At 50.3% G+C, this 20,480-nt stretch overlaps 1 protein-coding gene across 2 annotated transcripts in view; it reads left to right on the top strand.

The window, feature by feature from the left end:
- The window catches only part of LOC144138158 (uncharacterized), a 124,563-nt gene that overhangs the window by 28,812 nt on the left and 75,271 nt on the right, over positions 1-20,480 (top strand). For both annotated transcript variants that reach the window (XM_077670302.1, XM_077670300.1), the window contains 11 exons: positions 978-1,200; positions 2,308-2,448; positions 3,024-3,107; positions 8,383-8,583; positions 10,116-10,158; positions 11,015-11,080; positions 13,150-13,287; positions 15,459-15,556; positions 16,250-16,384; positions 18,548-18,622; positions 20,158-20,358. In XM_077670302.1, the coding sequence (XP_077526428.1) occupies positions 978-1,200; positions 2,308-2,448; positions 3,024-3,107; positions 8,383-8,583; positions 10,116-10,158; positions 11,015-11,080; positions 13,150-13,287; positions 15,459-15,556; positions 16,250-16,384; positions 18,548-18,622; positions 20,158-20,358 (1,405 nt within the window). The remainder of the gene's footprint in view (positions 1-977; positions 1,201-2,307; positions 2,449-3,023; positions 3,108-8,382; positions 8,584-10,115; positions 10,159-11,014; positions 11,081-13,149; positions 13,288-15,458; positions 15,557-16,249; positions 16,385-18,547; positions 18,623-20,157; positions 20,359-20,480) is intronic.

Genomic DNA, 20,480 nt, shown 5'->3' with positions numbered 1-20,480 from the left:
CCTTTGATTTGTCATTGTTACCGCTCACAACTGAACCAACATCGAAAGTTGGGCTTGTTTGTGTTTTTCCTGTCCTATTTACTTTCCAGTGAACTGCTCGATAGTAGCGCCATATCTTTTTTTGCTCATAACATGTATTTTGCGAGAGCATTTATTGACTGCCCATGAGCTACTCAGAACTGTCCTGGGCAGGCAAATTGAAAGAGACCTTGTGGTGGCATCAAAGGATTGGCAGTCTCATGTGCAGAAGGGGACTGCACCCACTTGGCTTTTGGTGGATGGTGGACCAAACCAACTCCGTATTTTAAAAGCGAGGCAAATCGCAATTTTTAATGTCCGCAGTTGAAAATACGAAGAAATTGCAGAGCTTGCGCATATGAGCGCGGACCTCACAGCGACCGCCCGGCAGTTAAAAAAAACCAAGAAAATGCCAAGTGCTCGTGTGTGCGTGCCTCGCGACGACCACCCGGTGTTTCTGGTGCGTGTTTGTCAAGCCTGGGATACCCGCTTAGGGAGATTGGCCAAGATTGGCAAAAAAGAAAAAGGGGAAAAAAAAAAAACTCTTCAGCCTTCGCCGTTATCGTGGTAACACTTGCTCGGAACGAGAAATACGCGTCATAGCGTACGTCCGTCTGAGGTGATGTCCAATGATTATCACTTCTAAAAAAAATAAAAAATGAAAGAAGCTCAGACTTATGGCAACAATGATGGAGTAAAGGTTGTTGCGGCAGTTCAGGAGAAGGAAATTAGCTGCAGGACATGAAGGCCGCATACAGCTTCGCTACCTTCAAGTCTTACGCGTTAGCGTGAGCTTCCTTCATTTTTTAATTTTTGGCCCGTAACGCACCTGTTGCAAGAGCAGTCCTTGATTGCTCATAACCTGCTCAGAACTGTTGGGGCATTCCAATAAGTGTCAACTGAGTGTCGTCCGGGTGAACGGGACTGTGCCCTGCCCTTCTCTTCTTGGCTCACCCCAGGGTGGTGTCGGAGCAGCTGTCGGGTGCACAGGAGGCGTCCCTGCGGCTGCGGCTGGAGGCGGCCCGGCGAGAGGCGGAGCTGACCCATGTGCGGGAGCGGCTCGCCTTGGCCCAAGGAAATCTGGGGCCCCTGCAGCAGGAGGCGGCCGCCCTGCGGGAGCGCTCGGCAAACCTGGTCGACACACTGGTGCAGCATCAGCAGGCCCTGGTCACCCTTCGGCAGGTCTCTCTCTCTCTCTCTCTCTCTCTCTCTCTCTCTCTCTCTCTCTCTCTCTCTCTCTCTCTCTCCTGTCCTATCTGCTTTCTCCCCTGTCCTATCTGCTTTCTCCCTGTCTCTCTCTCTCTGTTCCCGTTTCTTCTCTTGCTTTTGCTAAGTGTTTCTTTCTCCCCTCACTCTCTCTCTCTCCCTCATGCAAACTGTGTTTCTCCGTCTTCCTGTCACTTGATTTGTTTTTTGCTTTGTTCTCCCCTCTTTTTCTCTTCCGCTTTCTTTCCCTTTCTCTATTCTTTTGCTTTCTATGTTTCTTTTTCCCTCACTCTCTTTCTTCCTCTCTCCTATTCCCTTTTTTTGCTTTCCCTATTTCCTTCTATCGGTCCTTCTCCCTCTTTTTATTTTTTGTAATCCTGTTGCAGCAGGATGGGGAGTTGGACAAGTTGGTATTGCAACATGTTTTTGGAAACAGTGCGTTATAACAAGACCGCTAAGAAAAAAACCAGACAGGACGAGCACTGCCCCTTGGTCTGTTCACTCCAGTTTGTGCTGCCTCGAGGTCCCTGTGCCAGTCAGCGTCAGTCAACTGTGTCAGACTGCCTTGACTCTCTGGAGTCAAGTTTAGTACTGCACTTGTGCAGATCTGTTGACACCTGAAACAGAGGAGGATGTAAGAACGGTAATTGTCTTTTGAATTCCAAGGCGGCAGTGATCGGATTCCCTGCCCCTGGCCTGTGCCAACATTGTAGGCTAGGGCTGTGCTGGATTACCATAATTACTCGTTTGCAACACACGCCCAGTTTCAATGATTCAAGAAAGAAATGAAAAAGTCCAGGGGAAGCATTGTGCAGTTTCGTTGTGTTCATCCTGATGGGTACCTGTGGCTATCAAGCTTCCTCCTCCTATGGGTAAAGAATGTGCACCAGGTGAAAGAAATGCAGCCAGAAGCATTTCCACCGCCGTCTGCGCCTTTTTCGTTTTTGTGAATGCAGTTGCACTGTGGGATGCGCCTAAGCTAGCAGTCTTGAGATTTAGTGGTTGCAAAATGTGAAGCCCCGAAATTGAAAGCTGTATTTGAAGATTCGTGAAGCTGAAGCAGTCATCTTTTCTCTTCCTTAGGAGTTGTCTACGTCACAGGATGCCGAGTCACGTGCCCAGATTCTGCTGGAGAGTGCGCGGGCCGAACGAGACCAGCTGCGTGAGACCAATGCGCGGCTGGAGCGTGACCTGGAGTCGGAGCGTCGCGAGAAGAGCTCCCAGGCAAGCTAGTTTCTTCACAGCCTTGCTGTTAAAAGGTGTAATGAATTGAAGGAACGGCTGATACATTGCATTGCCATTTGGTGTACAATCTAGCGAGAAACTGATCAACTCTGAGACAATGCCTGTTTTGTGATTTCCCCATAACCTGCTCGACCTTTCCTCGGGGCCACCATCTTTCGATGTGGATCTTCCAGAGCAATCCAGAGATAGCTTTGTATTGCTCTTCACATAATTTGTTGATGTTACATCATCCGATCAGATCATGCATTTGATTGTATTCGTTTGTGTCTAATGTGTTTGAAGTGTTTTATTGGCCGATGCGATTTTTTTTAGTTTTTAGGATTGTCTTGTACTGTTCAACTATATTCTGTACATTTATTAGTGCAGGAGGTCCCAATGCAGCCGGCAAACTATGGGACCTCCTCCTCTATAACACGCTATTTAAAAAAAAAAAGTTATGATGCAATAAAGCTGATTCTGATTGTGAACTGCGAGATGATTGCGAGTCTTTTGAAAGAGGATCGGTTCATGATTGCAGTGATGATGATTTGCCCCCCATGGGGATTGGCTCGCAGGCACGCATTCTGGCCAATCTGCAGACGCTGCAGCTCAACTTGGAGCGCATGGACGTGGAGCGCCGAGGCGCGGAACAGTCAAAGGTGCGTTTGAAACCTCGGAAAAATGCTGCTGTCACGATTTAGTCCCGCGTTCGTGAACCTGGGAGGGTAGGGGTACCCTCCAGCCGAGAGACGACATGCAGCGTGCTGGTGGTGACGGTGACTGACCCCCGAGCAGCTGTGCTCGGAGGTGTTTATTCCCCGGCCACACACAAGGTTGCCCACCGAGCCTGGTGGGGCCACTGAACTTAGCGGCCAACGAATATCAGGGATGGGGGGCACCACACACTTGTCACACCCCTCACCCCCAAGTTTGTTTGTCCTACACAAACACAAAACAACACCTGTCCCCCCGGCGAGTACCGGTCCGGAGGTCTCCGCAGTCTCTCACTCCGCCGGAGCACAGGTGTCGAGGCCGTTGTGGCAGCATTAGGTGCTGCCTGTGTCACACTCGCACCAGCTGTCAGCCTTCCCGGTGTCGAAGGACTTGCGCGTGGCGCCACAGTGGCGCGAGTAGCACCAGCCCCTGGTGCTGTGCTGGCAGCAGTCGGTGAAGCTGGCTCCCCTTGAAGGAGTCCTGGCTGAGGCAGTGCAGCGGGCCCGTGGCCAGGCAGCCCGGCTGCGCCAGCAGGGGCGCAAGCACCTACTCGGGCGTGTACGGGTCCCCGCACAGCATGCACAGCATCAGCCGCATGTCCAGCCAGGGCCCCGCGACCGCGGGCAGCGCCTGGTAGATGTGCAGCCGCTCGATGCTCTCCACCAGCGCGCACAGCGCCTGCTCCAGCCGCACGGGGTCCAGGCCGCCGCCGTCGTTCACGAAGGGGCACTGCAGGCTCTTGGCCCGGTTGATGCCCTCCTCGCGCAGGCAGTCCTCCTGGCCCGCAAACACCATGACCAGGGGCAGGCCATGGAAGGGCAGCCGGTCCTCCTGCTCCAGGTTGGCCAGCAGGGTCTTCTCGAGGCTCTCGCGAATGTACTCCAGTCCCGGCTGGCTGGTGTACACGCACAGGCAGCCGTGGGGCAGGGGCTCCGTGTGGAACGAGTTGTGCGGCAGGCCCACGTCGCCGCCGATGATACTGAAGTCCAGCGCGTACTGGGCCTTGTCGTCGAGCCGGAAACCCTGCGGGAGCACCTGCCGCATAGCCTGTGCCACCTGCTGGGCGCTGGCCCTGGCACCCAGCACCACCAGGTGCAGCAGGCGGCCGTTGGTGCCCAGCACCCCGCCGCCGTTGGTGCCGGCCTCTCGCCGGTGCAGCAGCTGCTCGATGACGCCGTCCATGCAGTCGGGCTGGACGGGGCAGTGCTCCCTCTGGCACCTCAATGCTTGCCGCCGTGCCGGTGAATGTCCCCACCTCGGGCTGGGACAGGGCCTCGAACTTGGTCAGGAGGCCGGGGACGTCTGCCACTGCATGCACTGCTTCCTGGTACTCCGGCAGCCTCACGCCCAACGCCAGGATCCAGTTCCGGCCCAGCAGCGTCGGTGACGGCCCCTTGGTCAGGTACAGGGGAAGGGTGGCCTCCCTGTCGCCAAGGCGGACGCTGACCTGGGCTTTACCCTCGACTTGGGCGAGCTGTCCGGAGTAGCTGCGCAGCATGACGCCCGACGCCTCGACGGCCACGCCAGGGAAGGTGCGTCTGAATACTTTCCCAGCCATGACAGACACACTGGCCCCTGTATCCAGCTCCATGGAGATGGGGCGCCCGCAGACTTCGACGGTCAGCCAGTATGGTGGCACCGGCGGCTGCACTGTGGCCGCGTGCCACATGTCGAACATCTGCGGGTCTTCGGCCACGACGTGAAGCCTAGCCGCTGCACCCGAAGCTGCTGCCGCACGCCCCTGCCGCCTACCCTTGCGCCGACTCCCTCGGCCGTGGGCTGGCGCGGAACCTGTGCTCGGCGCCGGCTGCTGCTTCCGTCCGTCCGCCGTCGTCCCCCCTCGGCACGCCCGAGCAATGTGCCCAGTTCTTCCGCACGCAAAGCACTCCGCTTGCGCGAACTGGCACTGGGAGGGGGGGTGGTCACCACCGCAGCGAACGCACCTGCCATGCCGTGCCGCCATCTTGTTCACCGCCGCCTCCGCCGACGGTGAGCCGGCCGCACGTGCTAGCTCGCCCGCGTCTTTGGCCGCAGCCTCCATCGCCAGCGCTGCCTTCACGGCGTCGTCCAGCGAGGGGTCGGGAAGCTCCAGGAGTCGCGTCTGCATGGCGGGGTTGTTGATGCCGCAGACGAAACGGTCCCGGAGCAGCGAGTCGAGCTGCTCCCCGAAGGCGCAGCTGCTCGCCAACCCTCGCAGCGCTGCGACGAACTGCCCGAGCGTCTCTCCGTCTCGGCGGCTCCGATTATTGAAGCGAAAACGCTCCATTAGCGTCGACGGAGCCGGGCTGTAGTGCGAGCGTAGCGTCGCGAGCAGCTCACCCAGCGACTTGTCGTGCGGCGTGGCCGGCTTGAGCAGGTCGAGCAGGAGAGCGAAGACGCGGGTCCCGCAGCTGGCCAGGAAGATGTCGCGCTGTTTTGCCTCGGGTGTGTCGTTCGCCCGGAAAAACACGCCGACTTGCTCCTCGTAGACCGGCCAGGCGGACCCTTCACCCTCGAACAGCTCGAGCCTCCCGTACAGCGGCATGGCGTAATGGCGGCTGGCTTGAGGGGGCGGTGTCTCGGCGTTCTCGGTGGCGGCGTTCATGGTGGCTTCGGCCGCTTCGCGGGCTTCTTCCCTCGTCGCCAGTGTCAATGGCGACGAGTGGCGTCAGTGGCGACGGATCCCATCCTCGTCGCCAGTGTCACGATTTAGTCCCGCGTTCGTGAACCTGGGAGGGTAGGGGTACCCTCCAGCCGAGAGACGACATGCAGCGTGCTGGTGGTGACGGTGACTGACCCCCGAGCAGCTGTGCTCGGAGGTGTTTATTCCCCGGCCACACACAAGGTTGCCCACCGAGCCTGGTGGGGCCACTGAACTTAGCGGCCAACGAATATCAGGGATGGGGGGCACCACACACTTGTCACAGCTGCGAGTGGTTTGATGAGTGTTCGTAGTGCAGGCATTGGAGAAAAAGTCGTTTAGACTCATGGCTGTTTACTCTGCACAAGGGCAGTGTTTCTCTGTGATGCCCCCTACCGCCTTTCAAGCTGGGACCTGTGATTATCGGGGCTTTGCGATCTGCGAGCAGCACAGATGTTCAGATTTGCGGCAAGAGATCCCCAGGTGGTCAAAATTGGTCCGGAGCCCTCCACTATGGCGTGCCTCATAGCCCAGGCGCAGCTGCAGCGCGTTAAACCCCCCAAAATTTAAAGATTAAAATGTAAAAAGTGCAAACAGGGATTGTGAACCCTTTGTGGTCCGTTGTTGGGCCCTGCCTGAAAACACAACATGGCCGTAGCGGTCCACTGTCGGGGTCCGTCCAACTTTTGTGTTCATGGTTAAATTTCGCGATTTTTCTCCCCGCGATGTATCCGCATTCCTTGTATACACGATGCGCCATCTCTTGATGGATAAGTGAACTTTTTTTTGCGGAAGTTTTCTTCTTTTTGGACTAGGGTGCAGTGCAATGTTCAGCACGGGTCTTTTGGATGCCAGAGCGTTTTCACGTGCGTACTGTTCCCTGAGAAACATGGCCACTTTCTCATTGCGTGCGTTCTGCAGTGGTGCACTTAGCGAAGGTAATGATGACTTCAGTGCAGAAGAGAACTGCGGGCCTGCATCAGTTAGCGATGACAGTGATGCAACAGAAGCGAGTGACAAAGACCACGTTGCGGTGGAGACATCACCGGGCGGATGATTACTCAGCGAGCAAAGCATTTTGCCGAATGCACACTCTACCCGCCGCGGTGGCTCAGTGGCTAAGGTGTTGTGCTGCTGAACACGAGGTTGCGGGTTCGATTCCTGGCTGCGGCGGCCGCTTTTCTGATTGAGGCAAAAAGCAAAAACACCCGTGTGTCTGAGATTTCGGCGCACGTTAATTAAATCCCTTGGGGGTCAAAATTAATCCGGAGCCCTCCACTACGGCGCGCCTCATCGCCTGCGTTGCGTCGGCGCGTTAAACCTTACAATCAATCAATGAATCAATCAATCAAATTGAATGCACACTCTGTTCAAATACCGGTAAAGGAGTTGCACACAGAATGCACGAGAAAAAGAAAATGAATGTCCTGCGAGTTTCTCTTGCACAGTTTGTGTTTTTCTTCACGGCGCCAGAAACTGGTAAAATAGTTGCGGACCGGAACGGCCGAAAGTGGGTGAAAGTTCTGGACCACAAAGGGTTAAGATTTGGGCTCAGTATTATGTGAGGCTTATGTTCAGCTTCTTGGAGCAAGTGAACATTCTGGCAAACAGTTCACGATTGTCACGTGAAACTTGGACCTTGTTGGCGTCTGTCTTGTGCCAAATGCAGCACCAACTGGTGAATCTTTTTATTCAAACATTTTGGTTTTTTCACGCTCAGTTTTCACAAGAATGCATAGCTGTACCATAGCCATCGCAAAGCGAGTTGAAACCAAGCCAAGGTCGCTTGTTCTAAATCCCGGATGTGCGGGGTCCGGCGTGGTGCGGGCATTCTCAGTGTTCTGTTCAAATTTACAGCTTTGTTTGTGTCTCTGGACGGAAAAGATGTGTGGCTTATTGAACTTTCTGAGTATGACATTCTGATACTTCAATGACTGTAGCACATCGAGCATGGATGCTTTTGGGGAATGTTCTAATTTTTTCTGGTGATCAGAAGGTTGGCCAGTGCTTTCCAGGTAGGGTTGCCACCTGCCCGGTTTTTGACCTGCCCGACCAGTTTTTTAGACAGCGGGCTGGTTGCCGGTCCATACTTGAAACCGGCCGTCATTGGCCGGTTTTTTTGGCCACCGTGCCGCGATTATTTATTTCTTTGGCATTTTATAAGCGTTAATTCAGCAACTACGACGATAAATAGGTGTCGGCAAGCTGCGCAACGACGCGCGAGCGGAGAAAATATGCAGGCGAGCGCGGGTGAGATGCAAAGAAGAGCTTTTAATGGACGAAGTATGTGCATTTACTTTTCAGTGCAGCACATTCAGAGCAATAACCGAAATTTGAGTAACTTTCAGTACAAATGTTGTGTTGATTCCTCTCTAGGAAAATGCTCAATGCATATGGCATTGCATGTCATAAAACATGGATTCTTTTTTTTTTTTTTTTTCAAATAAAATTCAGCCTCATAAATACCATGCCCCCGCCCCCTTCCCCCAAAGGGCCATTTTTTTTTTTCCTTTTTTTTTCCCGGAGAAAGGTGGCAACCCTATTTCCAGGCATAAGTTATCTCTGAAAGCCGTGACGCCCTTCCTTCTGTCGAAATCCAGCTGTCCCAGTTGAAGCTCCGGTGCGAGAGCCTCACACGCCAGCTGGAGTCCCAGTCGGAGCAGCAGGGGTTGCTGGCCGCCTCCCTGGAGCAGCAGCTGAGGGAGGCCCGGGAGCGAGCATCCGCGGAGGCGGAGCGAGCACGCAAGGCCGCTGATGAGCTAGTTGGTGCCTACGCGCAGCTCTATGAAGCACAAAAACAGGTGGGTGGTGCTCGGGTGTCTGCGTAGGATGGAACGGAGATCAACGGAAGAAACTGTCACGCTGACCTCAGAATCATCATCGTCATCAGCCTATTTAGGGCTACTGCAGGACGAAGGCTTTTCCCATTGACCTCTGCACCCGCTGCTTTCCTGCAGTGCTCGAGTCCAATCCTTGCTTCTGAATTTTCTTATTTTATTCCTTCATGGAGTTAAGGGAACATTCTTCCTTGAGTCCCGTTTCTTAGTAGCCACTCTATTACTCATGGTGGTTCAACGGTTGTCATTTCATCTCACTACATGACCAGCCCAAGTCCATTTCTTTTTCTTAATTTTAATTAATTGATTGATTGTGGGGGTTTAACGCGCCGACGCAACGCAGACGATGAGGCGCGCCGTAGTGGAGGGCTCCGGATTAATTTTGACCACCTGGGGATCTTTAACGTGCGCCGAAATCTCGTACACACGGGGGTTTTTGCTTTTCGCCTCCATCAGAAAAGCGGCCGCCGCGGCCGGGAATCGAACCCGCGACCTCGTGCTCAGCAGCGCAACGCCTTAGCCACTGAGCCACCGTGGCAGGTTCTTAATTTGAATTAACTGATACGTATCTTCCACCCAAGTTCGCTCCCCGATTCAGGAGGCTCGTTTCGTGTCTCTGAGTTCTACTCCCATCATCCTGCATTCCATGGCCCGTTGAGCCGACCTGCGAATCTGACGTTTATCTTTTTGAAAGTGTATTTGCACGACATTGGCCACTAAAAAATTTAAAACAAGAGGTACAGTAGCGGGATTACAATAGTTGTAGTTTGTTTTTTTTTTTCACTCTTTTTTTTTAGCAGCGAAGAGCAGGTAATGGGGTCATTTTACAGTTTTAAGCGATTCTGCAGTCCTGCTAGATTTGTCATTGCCTAGTTCACCATCCTGTCAACGAATTGACGTTGGCTGTCAACTGTTTCTGTCAGCTAGTCCCACTTCCTGCCAAGTTCAATTTTCTGTCAGCCCCGTCAATATTCCCAAGCTGATCTCGCACACGTGTGGTGCATGTTGGTGCCTCTAGAGTGGTGGGTGGGTGTTTGTTCGTTTTTTTTTTAATTTAGAATTTGGGATTTAGAAATTAGAATTTAGAAATTATGCCCCCAAAGTTAAGATTGTGTACTAAGGAAGTAATCTATGTACACCGTGATTGCACATTTTTGTGGGGCTCCTGAGAAACTTGCACAATTTGGTTTTCCACTTCATTATAGTTTTGATTAGAAGTGATTGCCTAACATTGCCAGTGGTGCGTGCAGATTGGCCTTCTTTATTGTAGCACGTTGGAGATGGCGCATTTCGCGGTTATATCATGTGCGGCATGTTTGAGGGCAGTGGTCAATGCTGAAAGATGGCCACTGCTTGCTCTGCTTTCACTTCTGTGGGGTTAAATAATAGCAAATGTCATTTAAAACACAGCCGTGAACTGATCGCTGATAGTAAAGCACACCACGAAAACTCGTTATTGTTGTGAGTGTGTCTTGGCGTGTCTTCTTTCCTTCCAGCTTTCTGAAAATCAGTCGCTTCGGGAAAATGCTGAAGGCTCCGGTGAGTTCCCCTTTTTTGTGTTTGGCCACGCTTTTCTGGTGGCTGTGGGTGTGGCTCAGTTGTGTTCTGCGGGTTCGTTTTTTGGCCTAGGTTTTCTAAGTTAATGGTTGATGGGGGATAGATTTATTATTATTATTATCATCATCATCATCATTGTGAGCAGAGAGAGAGAGATACATCAGAACAAGGATGGTCAGACAGGACAGGTGCTAGGCCTACTTGTGAGCCAACTTGCATAATCATGAGCCAACGTGCCCAATAATATGCTTCACAAGAGAACCCCCCCCCCCCTCTCCTTATTCCCCTGCTGGTGTATGTGAGTATAATGAAACTCCACTGCCCCCACATCAGAGGGCATTTAATCTTCTCTAGCCAAATACTCGTTATGTATATGCGATGCTAGATTGAATGTAGGGTGCTGCCAATCTGGTATTGAGGCTGCAAAGCCCTGCAGCTTCACTGCTGAGGTCGGTGCAAAGAATAATTCAATATTTGTTTGTTTTAGAAATGCCTTAACAATGAAGCATTTTTTATCTCTTTGTTAATTTTTTATCTTTATTGGGCCTTCTTCCTTCTTCTTGCCCCATTCCAGAAAAATTTGTGGAACGCCATGGCAAATGTGTTTTGGCGTTATTACCTACACAGCACAATAATTTGTTCTTACTGAACACTGAGCTCTGTGACTCACCGAGTCTACGGGGGCAGTAATTTTCGAGCACAAACACTATGTTTACTTTGCTAGTTTGGGACAGTGTGACGAAGGCTGCAGTTCAATTTTTTTTTCTTTTGAGGAGGGAAAAAAATGTGAAGGGATTTTGCAGATGATTCTTAACTCTCTACATACTATCATGTGCAGAAATTGAAACAGCGGAAGTCATTGCACTCAAGGGCCTGCTGACCAAGAGTGAGAACAGGGTCAAAGGTGGGTCACTTCTACTGCGTTGTCGCTTGTCGACGTTGCGACTTGACTTGCATAGCTTCTTTGCTAAAAGCCACAGCTGTGTCACAGTTCAGCCTCCATCACTTATCCAAGGCATCCTCCATTCATGACAGGGATGCCCCATGCAGATAAAAATTACGTGACCTTCTGTACAATTCGTGTACTGGTGGAAGGCCCTTAGGCCTAACCAGTATGGGCATTGAGAGTTTGGTGAAGCTCAGTGCCAAGACCCTTTCTCATGCCTTGAAAAGGTTTGAGAAGTGTAGGGAGGGTAGTATAAGGTTGGCGTACAAAAGGAAATGGGATGCATTGCCAATGAAGCAGCACTTGGAGAAGTGGTATAAATGTACACCTACATTTGCTCGACCCACAATTTCTACTTTTGTCTACACTATGAAATGATTTACGACCTTTTTGACTATGGCTAGCACCCTTACACCCTATCAAAAAAAAAAGAACAACACCCTTCACAAGGGTGTAGTTAATGATAAAACCCCATTTAAAAGGGTGCATTGTTTTGCTGGGCTGTAAGGGTGTTATAAGCAATAAAACACCCTTTTTGGGAGGGTTTTTTTTTTTTGCTAGGGTGAAAGGGTGTTATAAGCAGCAAAACCTTTTTAGGAGTTTTTTTGCTGGGGTGTAAGGGTGTCATAAGCAATGAAACACCCTTTTTAGGAGTGTTTTTGCTAGGGTATAAGGGTGTTTAAAGCAATGAAACACCCTTTCATTTTTTTCAGGGTGTAAGGGTGTTATAATCAATTAAACACCCTTTTTAGGAGTTTTTTTTGCGGGGTGTTATAAGCAACAAAACACCCTTTCTAGGAGTTTTTCTTTCGTGGTGTAAGGGTGTTATAGCAATGAAACACCCTTTCTAGGAGTGCTTTTATTAGGGTGTAAGGGTGTTTTAAGCAACAGAACACCCTTTCTAGGAGTGTTTTATTGCTAGGGTGTAAGCGTGTTATAAGCAGCAAAAAAGGGTGTTACAAGCAATGAAACGCCCTTTCTAGGAGTGTTTTTCTTGCTAGGGTGTATGGGTATTATAAGCAAGAAAACACCCCTATTAGGAGTGTTTTTTGCTAGGGAGTGTTTTCTTGCTAGGGTGTAAGGGTGTTAGAAGCAATGAAACACCCTTTCTAGGAGTGCTTTTTGCTAGGGTGTTATAAGCAACAAAACACCCTTTGTAGGAGTGTTTTTTGCCAGGGTGTAAGAGTGTTATAAGCAATGAAACACCCTTTTTAGGAGTTTTTTTGCTAGGGTGTTATAAGCAACAAAACACTCTTTTTAGGAGTGTTTTTTGCTAGAGTGTAAGGGTTTATAAGCAATACAACACCCTTTTTAGGAGTGTTTTTTTGCTATGGTTTAAGGGTGTTCGTTATAGACAGTGAAAATTCCCGTTAAAGGAGCCATGAAGAGAAAATACAACTTCGTTTAATTTGAAAGAACTAGGATTCATTATCTTACTCAGCTCCATTACAGCCACAAAAAATGTTTTTTAACGAAAGTAGAGCAAAAAGTATTTAAAAACTTTCAAATTTTGCGCCACAGTGACGTGTTATGAGGAAGAATGACGTCATACGGGCCAACAATAAAACATAATTTTCAGTGCGTTAACTGCACGTTAGCATTCAAGTGATGCGGTCAAATGGAACTAGAGGCCCCATTACAGACGTCCAGTCATGTGTCGTCGCGACAGGTCACTTAGGCGGCCGCCAATCGCGCAAACGAGGTTCCGTGACGTCATAGAAAAGTTGCGGGAAATTGGCTAGGGGGTCGCGACTGCTTCACACGTTTTCTTTAATATCTCCGTTATTTGTTCGAAGATTGCGATGATATTGGTATCATTGTTATCGGGACTAAGCAGTCTTTCTCATAAACCCAACTTGTATTTTGTCTTCATGGCTCCTTTAAGGGTTTATATCACTTTGCAGTGCACACTGGAAGTTCGTGTGTTTCTGGAAGTTCGTGTGGCAGGTTTGGAATCGCTTTGGTGACTGAGTGTCTCATTGTGCAGGAGTATATTTTTATAGACACCACTGATTTTATTTTCGCAGAGCTTGAAAAGGAGCTGTGTGTTGCCAAAGAGCACGTCGAGTTCCTGCAGACGGCGTGCAGCCAGTGGGAAGCACGCGCTGCGGAGCAGGACGATCTGAACGTCCAGAGCCGTGGGACCGTGCATGAAATGCTGCAAGGTACGTGTACCCCATACTGCTACCTCTGCCGAGAGGAGTTGTACTGAATGGGAGAAATTGAAACGGTCTATAAATCGCTTTGGACAAATGCGTTGCCTCTTTACCCTGTTACGGGGTTCATTGAACTGAGAAATGACAAAATGGTAGTTGTGTTTTGAACTTTCGGCGCGAGTCTCAAAGATGAGTGTGCGACTCGTCGGAGCAAAAATGCCAATCTGTGCAAAATTTCTAATGTGGGTTCAAATGTGAGCTGGTATGTGCATAAATTACTGTGTGGTGTCCCCAAAGGCCTTTCACTTTTCCTTCTCCTTTTCTTTTTTATCCTCGCTCAGTCTTTTGTCTTGCCAAAGCTAGCCACCCCCCTTTATTTTGTTTAGAGGGTAGCAGTTCATTGATTTAGACAGAACTGGCTTTGTGCTTCCTTCCATGTTGTTGTGAGTGTTTGGTGGGGGCTTTGACTACAAGCTCTACCGAGAAGGCACCAGGGAAGATGCGCCATGCAAGGCTGATTTTCTTACATGACAAACTCTGGCGAAAAAACTTCAGGCCTGTTCATCATCATTTTAGTTGACAGCTCCTTGCTCTCATGGCTTCACAGGTGTGTGTTGACTGCTGACTAAGATGTGCTCAGCCACAGCCCTCTGACCTTCAGGTGTCTAACCTGATTCCACCTGGCACCCAATGCAAATGAAATGTGTGGCTTGAACAGCACTCTGCAAGTTTAACTGCGCAAAGCAGAGAGAAAAAGACTATTGGAAGGGTAGCTTCGAGCTTTCACAGCTTTCAGAACCACAGAACTTTTTTGGGGGCGGGGCATTACCGCATACTTCAAGATGGCAAACCTAAGCTCAAGCCTTGCACTGAGGGCGCCATGCTCCATATGGTGGGGTGCATGCGATGGGAGGGTAAAGGATGAATGCTGTGCATGAAGCATAGTTTAACAAGGAAAAAAATAGGCAAGGATGGCGAGGCAGTTACGGATGGTATACAGTCGAGCCCTGCAATAACGGAACCACGGGGGAAAGCCGAAAAATTCGCTTTTGCGGGAATTTCGTTGCCGTGAGAATGAACATAAACAACACGAAAATCGGCCACAAACAGGATTTATTTTCTAAAGTTGACTATATTACTTTGCGAGCCCTACCTTGCAGCGACTTCACAGCTCAGCTCTCGCACTGCAAGAAATGGTTCACTGCTTGTCAATGTGTGCACCTAAGAACGACGGGATCCTGTCAAACGCATCCAAAACACCCGGGTTCGCCTTCTCTGCACGTTTTTCTCCTTGGCCCTCAGCAGTGAGCATGTCCGATGCATTCAAGCGAAGTCCAGCTTCTTATGTTGACAAACTATGCCAGGCAGTGGCACCTCGTTGTTCCAATGCTGTTCACAAAACAAAGTGAGCACTGCCTTGTTCACGTCCGGAAAGGCCACAGCCATCATTGTTTTGTTTTGCGCACGCGCGTGAAAGCGAGGCACCCTTGCTTTTCAAAATGGTAGAGCAAGCTGCAGGTGGTTCCAAACTTGTCGGCGCTGTTCTCCCTTCCTCCACTTGGGCCACTGACTTGGGCAATGGTGGCTACCTTATCTCGTCGCGATAAAAACTTCCGCTTTTAGGCTTGTGGAAGCATCTTGCTAAGAGCAAACATGCTGATCGTAGCACACGCAACAAACGTACACGTGCTGTTCAGTGGTAGCGGGCTAGCGTAGCCCATGCCAAAGCCGCGCCGTGATTCGCCATGTGTCGTCCCCTGGTGGGGTCGCTGTGAGGTGGCTGCTTCCACGGCCTCCCGCACCCACTTGCTGCACGATCTTTTTTGTAAACAAACTCAGCGGCAGCCGTGCAAGCAGGCTGTGGCAAAAGTTTGAGCACTTTTTCGACACTGTTAGCTTCAAATGGGTAGGTAAAATGCCAACCAGACTTCCAGCGAATTTCGTTAACAAGGGATTGCTTTCCAAAAACGTTCTGTTGCCGCGAGATATGAAATACATCGGCATCTATGGACACTCGCCGGGGATTCGAAAATACTTTTTTGTTGCCGCGGGAATTTCGTAGTCGTGGAATTTCGTTGTTGTAAGGTTTGACTGTACTTCTACAAGTACATTAGCTGCGCGCGAGTTGAACCCAGTGACCGTAATAAGCGACGACACTGAACCTCCTCCTTGTCCGTCAGCCAAGCAAGAACTGGAGCACAAGGTGTCCCAGTTGGAACAGGCAAACCACGAGCTCACCAGTGAGAAAGTCCGCCTTCTGGAGGAGAGCAAGACCAAGGTGGGTCCTTTGTCTTCTCATGCGAGAAAAAGTTGTGCTTGTTGCCGTGACCAAAAGAGGCACGGTGTGACCTTCGTTCACACGTCACAAACTTTGGATCTTTCAGTGCTCTGAAACCACTGGATTGTAACTTGGGGGTGTACACGTGCAATTAGCTCAGCTCGTCAGATGTTTCAAGTGTTGATTGTCTAGAGCAAGTCAAGCCCTACCCACAAGGTTGGAAGTTGGGAAGATGTGTAGACTAGCGTTCAGTTGGGGTGTCGCTCGTTTGCGGGTGTGAGCAGTGACTCTCACTGTGCACAGGCGGAACGGAGGAGAGTGGTGTAATTGTGCAATTTTCATACACATTTACTCTTTTACAAGAGCAATCATGTGAAGGTTCGAAAGAAAAAGGCTGGAACACACCATGAGGAGTGAACGACACATTTTCGCCAGGGCTATGGGAAGGTGTGCAGGTAAACCATTACAAACCCTCTCCCCAAATTGGAAGTATAGGTAGTGGCGGGTAGAGCGATAGTATAGGTAGATAGTATAGATGGAAGTATTGATAGGGGTGAGTTGAAGAGGCGCAGTGCGCATCGACACTTATTGCAGTGTTCACATTGAATGTCCTTGCTGAGTGATCGTTCGAAAGGTTAAATAAACCTTGCCTCTCGTTTTTTGAACATCATGAGCTGCTGCTTGCGTGTGCAGGTGAAGGAGCTTGAGCGTGAGCTGTCGGCCTCCCAGACTGCCCTGACGGCAGCCCAAGGCCAAATAGCCGACCAGTCTCGACGGGATGCCGAACACGTCATTGACCAGGATGCCCAGAGCACGCTCACCAAACAGGTTTGCTTCGGCTTTGGGTTTGGGTTTTATCAGGGCTGTGTCCAGCGCTTGGAACTGGGTGGCCATTGCTGGCCCGTGGATGATGCTTTGTACACCTTTCAGCAGGGAGCGATTTCAGGGGGTGGTTACTTCGTGAAACTTGCCAGGGTCGTTTTTCTTGGCAAAATGCTAGCTTCTGTTTGCCATAATTGTTGACTAGAGACGGGGCGGGTCATTGGAGTACAGTACAAGAGACACTGGAGTACCTCGTTACAAGAGACACTGTTACAAGAGACACTTGGTTATAAGAGACATTTGAATGAAAACGGCTTGGCAGGTTTTCTATGTTACCCATGTTAGCAACATCTCATGCAAGAGATTCCTTGGTTACAAGCGACATGTTTTCCGGGTCCCTTGAGTGTCTTTTGTAATCAGGTTTCACTGTGTTGCTGATCTGAAGGTGTTAGAGCATCTGAATGTCCTATGTTAGAAAATATAGAATGGTTTATGCTCTCCAATAGTCCGGCTCGGACTTCCCGAACTTGTAGCTGTTCAAGGCAGCGTCATGTCTACGCCACCACTGCTGTTGAAAGGGTTTCAGGAAATGCTGTCAAGTTGGGGCTCTGATTTGGAATAGTGCTGTATGCCAGATGCTTTGTGCTTGACATGTGTGCGCCTGATTGGATGCTCTATTTCTGATCAGAGGAACCCAATGAAATTGTTGTTTCTTTGGCGCCCTCACTGCGTATCTTGCATCTTGGGGAACAGCGCAAAATAACAGGGCCACAAAGAAAGAAGTGAACAGGACAAGTGCTTGTCCTGTTCACTTCTTTCTTTGTGGGCCTGTTATGGTTAAGTGGTCTATGGTGGGCAAGTACAGTAGAATCTCGATGATACGAATCTCGCGGGACCGCGAAAAATATTCGTATCATCCGAAATTCGTATGAACCAACACAGACCAAAAAATTGAGCGCTGAAAAAAGTTTTCGTTTATTTCTTTTCTTACTTTCGCGTGAACAAATCCATGATTTTTTCTGCTTTTTTTAAACCGCCACGTCACAAAGCAGTCCTTTCTGGAGCGCGTAACGCTTCGCCTAGCTTCGCGCTTGTCTCCTCACTCCCGGTGTCCAAGCTCGCTACACGCCGCAACAGTCAAGCGTGAACCGCATGGTGCGTTTTTGCACGCGATTCGCACGCCTCGGCTTTGCGCGCGCTGTATTTTCAAGGCCGCATTGACGATTTCGCGCCTGCGGTATCTCCTACCTCGGTCAGAAAAAGACGCTAGGTCTCTTTGATTTACAGTCTCGGACTCACCGCAGACTCCCCGAGAAGCAGTCCGGTATTCGATTTTCCCATGTATCCCTATGGCTTCGGGGAATCCTCAGACTACCCGCGGACTACCTCAGACTATCCGCGGTGAGTCTGAGATTATAATCGAAGAGCCCCGCTGACGACTTGAGAAACGCTTGAGACAGCCCGCTGGCTCCACCCGAGATGTTTAGGCTTAGCACTCCGGCAGATATTTTATGGGCGCTTTCACTAGCGGCGCGGATGGTGTTTTATAGTACCGTTTTCGCCAATGTTATCAGCTCCTTTACTGCACAAGAAACTTCGTGTCTGCCTTGAGCGGCATTTTAAAGAGCGGCTAGAAGCAGTTGCTCAAGCGGCCATGCCATTTCGCGGCCGAAGCCGCCGCCATTTTGCCGCCGCCGGCCGCGGCGCGCGCAGCGTGCGAGAGGTTTCGCGGTGCGCATGAGGCGTGCGGGGCGCGTTTTCGCGAGCAGAAAACAACAGCCCGGCCGTTTCTGGAGAAAGAAGAGTGACGAATGGGGAGAGAGAGCCGTCACTTGCTTGTTCGGCAGTCGGGCGCCTCGCCGGCTCGTTCGTATCATCCGCCGGGCCGCGCAGGTCCATTCGTAACAGCCGAAATTTTTCCCATTGCAAACAATGCAATTTTGCCGGGACTTTTCAGAAAGTCGTATCATCCCGAAATTCGTATCACCCAGAATCGTATCATCGAGATTCTACTGTACATGGCAGTACTAGTATGTTTGAGCGCTTTTGAAATTGGCAGTCATTCAATCCCTCGTTCAAGTTTAGACGTCTTAGTTCATCCATTCCTACGCCTGTGCAGCCTTGACACGTCAATCTTCTTACCTGTATTTTGTCTCCCTTCCCATTCAGGCTCAGGAGAAATACGAGCGGGAGCTTCTGCTCCACGCAGCTGACATCGAGGCCCTCTCAGCAACGCGTGCAGAGGTTGGTCACCCTTTTGTTCCTTATTTGCTGGCTACTTAAAATTGCCACAGGCCATGCCTTGGGATTCGTTTGTTATGTTACCAGCACCCAGTAGTCTTATCCTGTAATTCAAGCAGAGCACGCGTTTGCTTCTTCTGTTGTATGCTACACCGGGCAGTCTTGTTTGATGTGGAAAGGGTGTCACCTTGTCATCATTAATACTGTTCTTGTTTCACAATGTCCTCAACCTAATCAGATGTTTCTGGAAAGGAGACTGTTTTGAGATACCGTATTTACCCAATTCCAACGTGCAGCTTTTGTTGGGAAAAATAAGCCTCAAAATTGCATGCGCATTGGATTCGGGTACAAACCTAAAGTCTTCTTTTTACCTGCGGTTACATAAGTCGGGAGCGCGCTGGAATCGGTGGCACGTTGGAATCAGGTAAATACGGTAAGTGCACGTATTTCTATTCTATTTGTCATTCAATTCTATTCTATTTGCCAACGGTCGACTGTGCGTGTCACTGTGTTGACTGCTTCTTCAGTGTTTGTGCTTTTCTTCTAGTTCATTGTGAGCTCAAGCTTGCTCGAATGAACTTGATTTACTAAAAGAACCTTGCATTGTTCTCGACTGGTTGACTATATCGGGCTGCCACACGTAAGTCAGCTTAGTGTGTCAGAGAAATCTGTCCTACCTGTGTGTTGGCTTGCGTCAATGTTCAAGCCATTTTTCAGCCCTGCCCTGGCTTAATGAAGACAAGATACAACTTTGTTCAATTCGAAAGAACTAGTCTTTGGTAACTTAGCCAGCCTCATTCCAGCCACAAAAGACGTATTTTTACCTGGGAAAGTGCAACAAATATTGAGTGGCTCGGTGGCTAAGGCGTTGCGCTGCTGAGCACGAGGTCGCGAGTTCGATTCCCGGCCGCCGCGGCCGCTTTTCTGATGGAGGAAAAAAGCAAAAACGCCCGTGTGTTCGAGATTTCGGCGCACATTAAAGAGCCCCAAGTGGTCCAAATTAATCCGGAGCCCTCCACTATGGCACGCCTCATTGCCTGCATTGCGTCAGCGCGTTAAACCTTGCAATCAATCAAATCGCAACAAATATTGAAAAGTTTCAAATTTTGCGCTACAGTGACGTGTTATGTGCAGGAGTGACGTAGTATGTGCCAGTCCCAAAAATGTAGTTATCAGTGTGTTAACTGCACGCTAGCTTTCAGGTGAAACGATGAAATGAAACTAGCCCCACTACAATCGCCCAATCATCTTTCGTGGCGGTGGCAGAGGTCGGTGGCTGCCGATTGCACAAACAAGATTCTGTGATGTCATGGAGAAATCGCCGGAAAGTGACTGGGGAGGGGCCACGGCTTCACACGTTTTCTTTAATATCTCCATTACTTTTTCGAAGTTTGCGATAAAATTGGCGTTGTTGCCGTCAGGACAAGGCAGTCTGTTGAATGAACCAGACTTGTCTTTTGTCTTGGTGGTCCTTTAAAATTGAGCTTGGAAGGTTTTTCTTGTCGCGGGGTTTCAGCCTCTCTCTGTCTGACCCGTAGCTGGAGCAAGTGAAGCAGGAGACGTCGCGGCTCGAGCGGCAGGCGCGGAGTGCGGAGGAGACCCTGGCGGCCGCCCGGGAGTCGTGGAGCGAGCAGGAGAAGCAGCTTCTCGTGGAGAAGGAGAACCTGGCGAACAGGGTGGAAGAGCTGTCGCAGCAGAACACGCTGCTGTACCTGCAGTTTGAGACCCTCACCTCCCAGGTGGGTGCGGTCACCGTGATGACGAGGGACGCAGTGTCGTTTGCGCTGCTCTTGATTGCTGTTGTGGCAGAAAAAAAAGGGGGGGAAGTCAGCTGTGGGACCACGCTCAGAGAGTCTGCTGA

Source organism: Haemaphysalis longicornis, unplaced genomic scaffold (genome assembly GCF_048455015.1).
Source record: "Haemaphysalis longicornis isolate Haplotype H1 unplaced genomic scaffold, Haemaphysalis longicornis Haplotype H1 scaffold_5, whole genome shotgun sequence".
NCBI lineage: Eukaryota > Metazoa > Arthropoda > Arachnida > Ixodida > Ixodidae > Haemaphysalis > Haemaphysalis longicornis.
This window is presented reverse-complemented; position numbering and strand designations above follow the sequence as displayed.